The 12,123-nt window shown below is 55.7% G+C and overlaps 1 protein-coding gene across 1 annotated transcript; it reads right to left on the bottom strand.

Moving 5' to 3' along the window:
• Positions 1 to 546: 546 nt before the first annotated feature.
• Positions 547 to 11,751, bottom strand: VSIG10L2 (V-set and immunoglobulin domain containing 10 like 2). The gene is made up of 12 exons (XM_070782585.1): positions 11,635 to 11,751; positions 9,697 to 10,044; positions 9,179 to 9,454; positions 6,908 to 7,183; positions 6,108 to 6,356; positions 5,122 to 5,382; positions 3,257 to 3,547; positions 2,324 to 2,620; positions 1,535 to 1,657; positions 1,026 to 1,050; positions 874 to 926; positions 547 to 736 (listed from the first exon to the last, which is right to left on the bottom strand). Exons 1-12 carry the CDS (start codon positions 11,714 to 11,716, stop codon positions 639 to 641), a joined length of 2,379 nt encoding a protein of 792 aa, XP_070638686.1. The 5' UTR covers positions 11,717 to 11,751; the 3' UTR covers positions 547 to 638.
• Between the last annotated feature and the right edge of the window lie 372 nt (positions 11,752 to 12,123).

Genomic DNA, 12,123 nt, shown 5'->3' with positions numbered 1-12,123 from the left:
ACATCTCTACGGCCCGACCATCCTGAAGGCGCCGAATTTTATCTGCTCTCGGAAGCTAAGCAGGGTCAGGCCTGGTTAGTACTTAGATGGGAGAAGAGCACATTTCTTGCTACCGTTGCATGAAGGGCACACACACACATGCCTATCTCATTTCCCATCTCCTAGCTTCCTCCCAGTAGGGAAACCTGGGTCCCGACTGAAGCTGATCAGCTTCTCCCCGTGGGAACTGCAAGTGGAATAACCCTCCACCAGTGAGAGCATCATGTGTGATTTATTGAGAGATTGTTCAGTGCGTGAACTCAGGCTGGAGGCAGGAAGCTAGGTCATATGGGTCCAGACACCATTCCCAGCACTATGGTTCTCACTTGCCCTCAGACAGCCAGCGATCTTCTCCGCAGTCATGTGTCTTCCTGGTTTTTCCACCTCCGTCTGCCATGAGCTGGGCCAGGACTGGTTTCGTAACCAAGTCATTAGAGGCCCTGCAGCTGAGCCTTCCGCTGGTTGTAAGAAGATGCTTATCCAGCGGGAAGGGGTAGTTAGGGTCTTAGCTACCTTGTCTTTAAGATTCAATGTGACGAGGGGATGTTCCCATCCCCCCACCATCTCCCCTAAGCCTGTCGGCACCTTCGCTTGGGGCCTCATGGTGTGGCCGTCACTGTGATGGTGACATTTACCGGGGGCTCCGTGGATTCTTGTGCAGGATCTGAACCTGGGGTGGTGGGGGATGGTTCGGTGCCTACAGAGAATGGTCACAAGCAAAGGAAAGAGAGATGCCTGGGGGTGTCCCCGGTTGCTCCCAGAGGACAAGGGAGACTGATTACCATGGGTGACTCATGACTCTTCTCCCCAGTTTGGGGGTAAAGTTGGGCTTACCTGGCGTTGCCTCGGGGCCACCCCTTGAGCCCTGATCTTGGTGACTTTGCTCCCTGAGGGTGAAGTAGGAGAGTAAAGTTATACTTTCCCAGCCTTCCTGTCCAGTTAGAAGAAAATCCTGACCTCCAGAGTGATTGGGCTTCCACACGCACCTGGGGACGAGCAAGCACCCAAGGCCTGAAGGAAGAAAAGGAAGAGGTGCATTTCTTGAGCAACCAGCCTAGGTCCCGGAAGAATAACCCTCCTCTCCCCAGGCTCAGGAACCTGGAAGGGGGTGCCCTAGATGCCCCAAGGTTCAGGGTTGGAGCCCTGATGGACTTCTAGCTTTGGGAAGAGGGCACAACTAAGGAACAGCCTAGATTCTGCCCAGGGGAGTCTACGTATTGTGTGCTAAATTGCTCAGTTGTGTCCAACTCTTTGCAACCCTGTGGACCATAGCCCACCAGGCTCCTGTGTCCATGAGATTCTCCAGGCGAGAATACTGGAGTGGGTTGCCATTTCCTCCTCCAGGGGATCTTCCCCACCCAGGGATCAAACCCGAGTTTCTAGCATCTCCTGCACTGGCAAGTGGGTTCTTTACCATCCGACCCACCAGGGAAACCTATCTAATACGGGGCTGCCTCTTGGGGTCAACAGCCCAGTCCTTGAGCCTCCCACTCACAGGGGAAGGTGTCCGGGTGCCGGGCAGCATACTGGAACACCAGCAGGGAGGCCACTGTCGCCACCACCATTCCTGTGCCTGCCGCACCCAGCACTGCCGCATAGGCGCTGAAGGGAGGGTCCGCTAGGAGAGGGTGTACAGGGTAGGTTTAGAGCCACTGCTGAGCTCGGCAACAGTGGCTCTGGGGCATCATGCAGGCCGTGCCCTGCTCCTCCGGTTGGCCCTCCACCTGGGGGTTGGGGGCTGTGATCAAGAGCAAGCCTTGACCTAGAGAATCGGGAGACCAGGTATCTCCCCAGGAGAGGGTGCTCAGCCTGCCTGGGCTCCTGGGGTGTTGAGTCCCCAGCCAAGCCCCCTCTATCTGGCAGAGCAGGCAGTAGTCTGGTTATCTCGGCAGCCTGGGGCGGGAGGGAAGGAATACCCAGGGTGGAGAATGAACAGCAGGAAGCCAAGAGCCCACCTGTGCCCCGGGAGGTGAGACTGAGGCGCAGAGCTGGGCCCTCACCCTAATTTAACTACCAGCAACTACAACTCCCGTTCACTATTTCTTCTGATCTGAACTGGACTATGGTTCCCGCTGCTAGGCCCAGGCCTCCAGAGACTCTGAGAGGGACGGAAAGACAGCAGTGGGGTTACTTGAGATGGGGAGGGCGGAGGGGAGGACAGAGACTGGGGGTGGAGGGGCTCAGGAGGAAACAACAAAGGAACGCATGCCCTGCGGAGAAGAAAATGACTTGGGGTGGGTTCAGTGGAGAAAAGCAAGTCTCTCCACGACGCAAGCCCAGGCACCTGGTGTCTTCACCTCAGAGGGATGGCCAGCCGTACGATGATTCAGAGCCAGGACGCGGAAGGCGTAGAGGACCCCCGGGTCCAAGCCCCCCAGCCGCCGGCCCCTGCTCTCCGGCTCGATGTCACCAGCCATGGTCTCCCAAGCCCCTGCCCCCAGGCCTGGGACGCCGGCCCTTCGCTGCACCAGGAAGCCCGTCAGATTGCCAGGGCCTCGGACGGTCCACTGCAGCTGCACCTCACTCCGGCGTCTCCCATAGGTCAGGCGGCTGATGGTGACGTTGGGGGGAGCGGGGTATCCTGGGGTGAAGGCGGGGACACATACAGGCATGTGTATGCATGCATGTGTGTGCTCCAGGGCTTATTAGGGTTTCGTTGAGATACAGCTGGTGGTGTGGGGATGCGGAGACGGGGGTTGTAGCCTCGACCACTTCTGTGTAGTTTTGGTCTGTGTTACCCTAGACTTACACACTGGCCTCAGTTTCCTCCTCTGTAAATGGAGGTGTGTGTTAATCGCTCAGTTGTGTCCGACTCCGTGGCTCCATGGTCTGTCCATGGGATTCTCCAGGCAAGAATACTGGAGTGGGTTGCCATTCCCTTCTCCAGGGGAATCTTCCCAACCCAGGGATCAAACCCAGGTCTCCTGCTTTGCAGGCAGATTCTTTACCGTCTGAGCCACCAGGGAAGCCCCTTATAAATGGAGGAAAAGGAAGTTATTCTGACTACATGGAGTTCTGTTTGCCTGAACTCGAGGGCATCCGATTCACGTTCACGTGGGGTTTGTGTTTTTTGAGGGTCCATCTGTGCCTGAGAAAGATAAGGCATCCAAGGTTTGAAGCAGAGAATCCGTGTGCCTTTCCACCTAAAGAGCAGTGGCTGGAGGTTCCCCATTCCCTCTGCGCACACACGCACATGTGCACACCACCCCTCACTCACTCAGGACCTCCAGCAGGACGCTCCGACTGCTGTTGCCCAAGGCATTTTGGGCCACGCACTGGTAGGTGCCCCCGTGGCGGACTGGGTCGGCACCTTGGACATTCAGGCGCAGCTGGGTCCCCTCAGGGTGCAGAGTGAATCCCAAAGTGCCTGGCTCCACCTGCCGTCGCTGAGGTCCCAGCCAGAGGAGCTGGGCAGGTGGCATGCCCCCCAGGAGGGTACATCCCAGCCAGGCCTCTTCCCCCTCCAGCACTGACACCCGGGGCTCAGCCACTGCCAGTTGAGGGGCTTCTGTAGGGACAGAGAGGATAAGGTGAGAAGGTGCCCGCTGTGCTGGTGGGGATGCTCAGAGGGGAGGCGCTGGCCAGTGGTGGAGGGAGAGGGGAGGGGAGAAAGCAGACGGGAGGGCTGTAGAGTTGACAGTGAAGCCTGCCTTGGCCCCGTCTGCCCCCTCTTTCAGTCTCTCATTTTATGCCGAGTTCCCAGCACCACCTGCTCCAAGTTTTACTGACAGTAGTTGTGTTTCATGATGCTTCTCTCCATCCCGACCCCAGAGCAGCTCCTGCAGGTGGGCCCCCGCCCTACTTAACCTCTGCATTAACCGCCTCCTCCCAGCACCTGGCCCAGGGCCTCCTATCCCCACCCCCCAAAGGCCCACAGCTCCTCCACCCCAGGCACAGGGCCGGGCCCACAGCAGGTGCTGTTCTTATGGACTAACTCCTAAAGACCCAGGGTTTCAGGTGTGCATGAATCTCCTGTGATGGAATTTCCAGTCCTGAGGCTGAGTAATAAGGGAAAGAAATATGTTGAGTGGTGGACCTCCCTGAAAACCATGCTAGTCACTCGGCCTCTGCAGACCAAGACGTGAAACATTTTGTGACAAGTGTTCTGGGTGACGGCTATGCCGTTCGCTTTTCTCAAATTTTTACTTCATGTTTAATTCTTTGTTCATGAGTTGGCGATAAGCAGGACTGGCATGGCCTGATGAAGACAGAGAAAGAAATCAGACCAAAAACAGAGGGAGTAGGAGAAGCAGGGGAGGACTTCTGGTGCCTGATTCGTTAATGCAAATCAAGAAGACACTTAGGCACCTTGTGCAAATTGATGAAAACGAGGGCGACAGCATCCCTCCAAGTCTAGACCTTGCGTTCCAATAACAGCCCCCCTCCCCCACTCCCCGGCCACACGTGACAATTTAGCAGTTGAAATGTGGCCAGTCCACATTGAGACGTTCTGCCACTGGAAACACACACATTAGATTTTGAAGGCAGTATGAAAAGAAAGAAGAATGTAAATGTCACTGATAATTTTATTATTACACGTTGGAATTAGTATATCAGTGTGTTGGGTTGTGTTAGTCGCTCAGTCGTGCCAAATCTTTGGGACCCGATGGACTGTAGCCTGCCAGACTCCCCTGTCCATGGGATTCTCCAGGCAAGAACACTGGAGTGGGTTTCCATTCCCTTCTCCAGGGGATCTTTCTGACCCAGGCATCAAACCCAGGTCTCCCACATTGCAGGCAGATTCTTTACCGTCTGAGCCACCAGGGAAGCCCAGTGTGTTGGGTATATCAAGCTAAATAAAATGTTTCACTGTTTCTTTTTACTTTTTTAAAACATGGTTACTAGAAAATGTTAAATTCTATCTATGGCTCACATTATATTTTTATTGGACAACACAGACCTAGACCAAGCCCCCTGATTTTATGCATCAAAAAACTTGAGGCCCTGGGAGGGGAGGTGACACAGGGTCTTGACTTACTCTGCATTTCTCCTCAGCCGCCAACCCCCAGAGCCCCTCACCCTAATTCCAGAGAGCCACTCTTCCCATCCCGCCCCAGAACCAAGCCTCTAGCTCTGACTCACCTAGCCGTAGCTGGCAGAGGGGGTCAGGGGCCCTGAGTGGGTGAGTGCCCCGGCACGTGAACTCTCTGCCAGCCAGGTCTTCCTGGGCCTGCAGGAGGTAGACGGCCGGGGAGGAGCTGCTGCTGCCCAGAGGCTGCTCCTGCTCATCAAGCCAGCTCAGCACAGCAGGGGGCTCGCCTCCGGGCCACTCACAGCTCAGCATGATGAACTGGTCTCTGATTGTGGCCATGGTCCAGCAAGTGGGGCTCCAGAGCGGTTCCCCTGGGTAGGGAATCATGGCTCAGCACGGCGCTACAGGAGGAGAAAGGGCTGGAAGGCCTACCCATCCCTTCACTCTTCATTAATTGCTTCACTCACTCATGCCTCTGAGTACACAGTCACTCACTCACTCATTCATTCATTCATTCATTTGACATTTATTGAGGGCTGACCATGTGCCTGGGAAACAGTGGGAACAGAGTGCAATATAATCTGATGTGTGCTAGAGCATAGGTAGAAAGACAGAGTCTCTGGGTCTTCAGGGAAGAGGACTGAAGACAGGACGACATATGAACTTGGCCTTGGTAGATGGGAAGGAGTTCCCAACGTAGAAAAGGCAAGTCTCAAGGCCAGCATGCGATAATTGTTCACTGTTCAGTCACTAAGTCGTGCCCAACTCTTTAAGATCCTGTGGATGATGCAAGCATGCGAGAATAGACCAGTAAAAATAAGGTCTTCCCTGGGGGCTAGGAGATGGTAACAAGGGTGTCACGGGGCTCTAAGCCAGACTTAAGCCACCGTGTGGGTGGAGACCGGGGCTGGAGAGGAGAGAAAAGCTGGAGGTGGGGACTGAGCCGTGCTGCCACCTCCCCATTAAGCAGCAGGTCTGGGGGACTGTGGTCTGCAGCCCCTTCTCCGACTGCATGGCCCCAGTGGCCTGGGCCCCGGCCCCCTGCCCACTCCTCTGCCTGCACTAGCATGCCCTGCCATCTACCATCTCCACTCACACAGTGTGATCCTGCAGAGCATGGGCAGAGCCAGAGCTGGGTGCCTGCCGGTGCAGGTGAAGGCGCTGCCGTTGGCAAGATGCGTGGCTGCATAACTCCAGGTGACGTTGCTGAGCGCAGTGGGGCCAGCTCCCTGGGGTCCGGCCCACTGCAGCTGGGCAGCTGGAAGCCCCCCAGGCCAGGTGCAGAGCAAAGCCAGTGCCCCAGGGGCAGGGAGAACAGCACAGGAGGGCTGTGCCTTGGGGGGATCTGGGTGGAGAAGCGTGTGAGGGCAGGGCTGGAGCAGTGCACCGCAACCCCCCCTCCACCCTCCACCGACCTGGGAGCTTGGAGGCCTGAGGTGTCAAGGGTGGAGGAAGTAGAGAGAAGTTGGTGAGCCGGGAAAGAGTGATCTGTGTGAGGGGCTGATAAGGGAAAGGCATAGTTCTCAGGCCAAGGGCAGAGGCTGGGAGAGGGGTGGGTATTCAGAGTCCGTGAGGAATCCCAGAGCCCCCTAGGCCCCCACCTGGGAAGTCTCCCTTTCTCTGCTTTGCGCCCTTCTCTTTACCCTCTCTGTGCCTCAGTTCAGTCCCCAGGGTGAAAGAACAATTCCCTGGGGAGGGGTCTACATATGGTCATCCCGTCTTCCCGCCCCTTCCCACTTTGGAGGGCTTTTATAGACCCGCTCTGACCACCTAGCAACTCCATCTGGTTTCCCAAGTGTTCCCTCCCAATCCACATCCACACCAGGGCCCCTGGACTCTGCTAGAGCACAGGTCCGGGGGACTCCTGTTGCAAGGGGCCCCTCCCCACACACTCACAGTAGATGGTGAGCTGGACGCTGGTCTGCGTGTGGGTGTCCAGGCGGCTGTTGTGGGCCAGGCAGGTGTACAGACCTGTGTGGGCACGGCTGGCACTGGCGATGACGTAGGTGGGCCCGGCATGCACCTGAGTGTGGTCATGGAGCCACACGTAGAGGCTGGGGGGGTTGGATGCAGCCAGGCAGCTCAGGGTCACCTCTTCCCTCTCACTGGCCCCAAATCCCTCCTCAGTGAAGCCCAGTGGCTCCACGGTGATCACAGGATTGTCTGGACCATCTGGAGGGCAAGGAAGGCTTGTCATACCTCCCAGTCACTTACCATACCTTCAGTCACTCGTACAGTCGTCGCTGAGTTCACTCCCTACCCAGTGGGTATCTATGATGTACCAGCTGTGTCGACTACTGTGCAAGGCCCCCAGGAACTCAAGGAGCAGGGGCCTTCACAGTCCAGTGTAGGTGACCAGGCTTGGTGGAGGTGAGCACCTTGGGCTGGGGGAGCCCCTGAGGGACTGGTGGTTGAACTGGGGTCGGGGGATGGGCAAGACCCAGCTGGGCAGAAAAGAGGCAGGATGCCCAGTCCTTCCCATCTGCCTGGGATTGAGGGGTTTCTTGGAACTGGGGCAGTTGATCCTTTTAGACTGGAAAGGGATAAAAACTGGGTGAGAAGATGCCCTGAGCATAACCCTAGCAGCCAGCTCTCCTCACTGCCCCTGTGTCCTGGGTCCTCTCTCTCCCTGATTCCCAGAAATGACTGAATTCTCTGCTGGTTTCATTCTGCTCCTAATTCCTTCCCAAGAACTTCTCACCTGTCTCCCCCATGCTCCTCTGCTGACAATTTCCACAGGCCACATCGTTAGTGGACATCCTTAGGCAGAGTCCTAGCTCCTTAAATGTGCTAGACCGGCGCTATCCAATAGGTATATGTGAGCCACACATGTGTTAAATTTTCCAAATCTTAGAAAGGAAAAATAACCAAACCCAACCAAGTGAAAAAAAACACCAATTTTAATAATATTTTGTTGAACCACATACATGCAGAATATTATAGTTTCAATGCACAATCAACATAAAAAATATTGGGACTTCCCTGGCCATCCAGTGGTTAAGACTCTGTGCGTGCACTGCAGGGGGCATGGGTTTGATCCCCACTTGGGGAACTAAGATCCTGCATGTCATGTGGCATGGACAAAATTTTTAAAAACTAAATCAATAAATAATGTACACTTATTCAAAAGTCATTTTTAAAAACTATTGATGAATATATATATATATGTATGTATATATAAGTATATATATAGATACGTGTGTATGTTAGTCACTCAGTCATGTCTGACTCTTTGCAATCCTATGGATTGTAGCCTGCAAGGCTCCTCTCTCCATGGGATTTCTCAGGCAAGAGTACTGGAGTGGGTTGCCATTCCCTTCTCCAGGGGATCTTCCTGACCCAGGGATCAAACCCAGGTCTCCTGCATTGCAGGCAGATTTTTTTACTGTCTGAGCCACTGGGGAAGCCCATATATATGCACAGATATACTTACTTATTTTTAGATTAAATCTTCAAAGTCTAGTGTGCACTTTACACTCAGAGCACATCTCAGGTTCAGCCACATCCCAAGAAATCACAGTCACACAGTGGCTACCCTATTGGACAGTATAGCGCTAGACTATCCTAGTCTTCATCTTTCGCACAAACCCCTGATTTCATTTTTAAATTCAAAAAAATCTTTTGAAAAAAATTTTTAGAAGTTAAGTTGCTACATGTGTTCTCTTTACTGAAATAACTATTTTTGTCCTCGATCCACTTTTGTACAGATTGCTGCTTCTTTCCTCACTTGTTTTGGAGATCTTTCTAATCCTTTGTTTGCTGTGTGTGCTTCCAAGACAAGTTTCTGACTTCTAATTGCAACCTCTCAGCCTCAGACTTAGGATCAAATTGCCACCCTCTCTTTTCACTGAAACTCCCTCCCTGTTTATTCAGGGTCCAATTGGTCAAAAGCAGAATTTCTGAGCCCCCCCCTGAAGTTAGGGTAAACTGACCTTGAATGTATGCACATTTTCCTGGGAACAGGGCCCTCGACCTTAACAAGGTGAACATGCCCTGTACTAGAGCCGTCTTTGACCCCAGTGGGTACAAAGCCCTGACTCCCGCCTGCTGGAGCCTCTTGGAGGGCTAGGGTACTCCTAGGGGGTCCCGAGATGTGTCAGGAGGCCAAGCCCAGGCGGGTAGGTGGGTGCCAGCCCTGACCCCTTCCCCTCGGCCACTGTGACTCACAGATGACGTCCAGGAAGGCTCCATCACTGCTCAGCTGGCTGACGGCGTTGTGGGCAGTGCACGTGTACCAGCCCAGGTGGGTCCGGTTGACGGGGTCCAGCTGGATCAGACGCTTTGTGACCCCCATGAGAGCCTCTGCAGGGCCTCGGGGTGCCTGATGCTGCCAGACGAAGGTCACGGGCTCCGTGCCCTCCCGCACTATACACGTGGCCACCAAGGAGGCCCCCTCCACTGGGGACGGGTCACTCAGCCGCACCTGAGGCTTCGATACAGGCACTGGCCAGAGGAAGGAGAGGCCCTGTGTTTGTTATCGCAGACCCAGGCCGTGCCCAGCGGCCCAGCACTTGCTGGCAGGCCCCTGAGCGTCCCTTCGCATAATCCCAGGTGTCCCTGCTCCCAGGAGGAGGGCCCCATAGAACCCTAGCCCAGCAGAACACAACGGGCGGCACATGCAAATAGACTCCAAGCAGCACGCACAGCAGCTCAAGCCTGCGGGGGTGCCCGGCCAGGCCCCTCACCCAGCACGGCCAGAGCGAGGGAAGAGTAGGTGGCGTGGAGCTGGCCGCTGGCCGCATGCAGGGCCTGGCACAGGAAGTGGCCTCGGGCCCCCTCCTGCAGCTCCCACAGCACCAGGCTGCTGTTTCGCAGACTCACGGCCCCCAGAGCTGAGGCGCTGGCCTCCACCTTGAACTCCCCTCCACTGGCGATGGCCACAGGCTGGGGAATCAGCGAGCCCAGGGGAGTGAAGCTCCAGAAGACCACCAGGGGGGCAGACTGGCTGCCACAGTCCAGCTCCACTGAGCCGCCTCGCACTCCTTGGATGGAGGAGGTCTCCCTGGGGGCTCCTTTGGTCGGATGGGGCTGCCCTGGAGACAGAGAGGCAACGCAGACTGTCCGGGCTGGTCTGAGGTCTCCTGCTCCAGTTCCTCGCCCAGAATCTCTGTTACCTGCAGGTCTGCAGGGCGGGCCGGCTGGGCAGGGTTTGATAAGGCAGCATAAGCCTTATCAAAGTCCAGAAGGGACTTGGAAGACAAGAGATGGTTTCTGAGGGGCCCACAGAGCTTCCTGTCTGGCTGTGCTATACAAGTGGGTGGGTTAGGGGATTTCTTGAAATCGGGGAATGGATTGGAGCAGAGGTTCCCATTAGGCCTTTCAGAAAGCTTGATAAAATGTAGATTCCTGGGCCTTATCTCGGAAGACTGAGTCAGAATCCCCGAGTGGGGAGAGGGGTGTCAGGGCCCAGGAATCTGACTATTAACAACCATCCAGAAGTCAATCTGATGACCAGCCAGACAATGACCCCCGAGGCTCAGGAGGTATATGTGACCACTGGTAACTCAGGCTCTGGAGATATCTGCGTAAAGACTCCAGGGGATTCCAGACCCACTGCAGCAAAGGGAAGATGATCCCAGCCTGCCGTCAGCCCACCCAGCACCCATTCATTCATCAGCTGTTAATCTGGAGCGCCTGCACGGGGCCAGGCATGGGCTACCGTGACAAATGAGCCCTCCATCTCTGCCCTCATGGAGCTTCTGGTCCACCAGGCAGTAGACAGCAGTGATGGGGCAGATCCAGCAGGCACCCTCACGCCTGCCTGGGCCCCTGTTATTCTGTCGCTTGTGGTCAGCATGCTGCAGGGAGCCTCAGCAAACTTAGGAAAGATAAGTGCCTCAGAGGACGACCGAGCCCCAGGGCTCCCGCACACAAGCTTCTGCTGACTGAGTACCCCCCGTACCGTGCCTGCCCTGAACTCTTCCCCTGCTGATCACCTACTGATCTTCACCATAACAACCACGGCATACCCTCCCCAGACTCGGAAACATGAAATCACTTCGTCTAAAACCACACGGTACATGGCGGAGCTGGGGTTGGAGCCCTGCCTAATCCCTGACCTCAGATTCTCCCCATTGCTGTCAGCTTCCCCAGAGAGAGAAGAGGAGGAGACGGGCATGGAGTTGGAGGGACGGGATCAGAGTCAAGATTCTGATGTTCAGCTGGTCAAGAAGAAAGGCATTTAATCCAGAAACTGGTTCTTTCCAACCCCATGGACCTTACTTTGGACGCTATGAGCATCTCCCACCTGGACTATTGCAAACATCTCCCCACTGCCTCCAGCTCCCTGAAATCTGTCAGCTTTGGAAGGAACGTCCTGAAACCCAGGTCTGACTGTGTCACACTAAGCTAACACCCCGACAGTGGCCCTCGGCACAAGCTGTTACAGCTTTTCAAAGTTCAGAAGAGCAGAGCACTCTCGGTGCTCCGGCCCTGCCTTCCCACCCTGGCACGAGAGGTCATTCGGTGCGCACTGGCTGATGTCTGGCAGGTGGATGAAGTTAATGGACTTCACTGAACGGCTACACAAGGGCAAAAAGAGGATCAGGAGGACGAAAGGGAAAGAAATAATGGGATGTGAGTAGGGGTGGGCTCCTGTGGAGGGCGGACTGAGCATCACTCACCCGAGGCCCCTGGATGCAGAAGACAGAGAGGTGCCAGCAGCAGGAGGCCGAGTGGGCTGAGCAGGGCCCCCTGACCCACCATGGCCCCATCTCCCTGCGTGGCCGCCCTGCCGAGGTTCCTGCCCGCCTCTCAGGCTCCCTCTCTCCAGAGCAAAGCCCAGCCCTGGAAGGTTGGGGGGCAGTCTGGCTCAAGTTGCCAACCGGGGCACCTCCTGACACACCCACCCCGGATCTCCCGTTACCCTCACCATCCTGATTACAGGTGAATTATTTACCAGATGATTCACTCCATCCATAATGCAGAGTTGGGGAGGGCGAGACCGGGCCGGGGAGGACCCGCAGTCCCTGAAACTTGATTTCAGTAATATGAAATCAGAGAGTGTGAGCATGGATGTGGCAAAGGCCCCAACTTCGCCAGGTCCAACCACCCGTCCAGTGCGGGACCCCTGCGTGCAGCCCTCCAGACCACGGGGATCGGGAGGCTCACGT

The sequence above is a fragment of the Bos indicus genome, chromosome 29 (assembly GCF_029378745.1).
Source record: "Bos indicus isolate NIAB-ARS_2022 breed Sahiwal x Tharparkar chromosome 29, NIAB-ARS_B.indTharparkar_mat_pri_1.0, whole genome shotgun sequence".
In the NCBI taxonomy this organism is placed as follows: domain Eukaryota; kingdom Metazoa; phylum Chordata; class Mammalia; order Artiodactyla; family Bovidae; genus Bos; species Bos indicus.
This window is presented reverse-complemented; position numbering and strand designations above follow the sequence as displayed.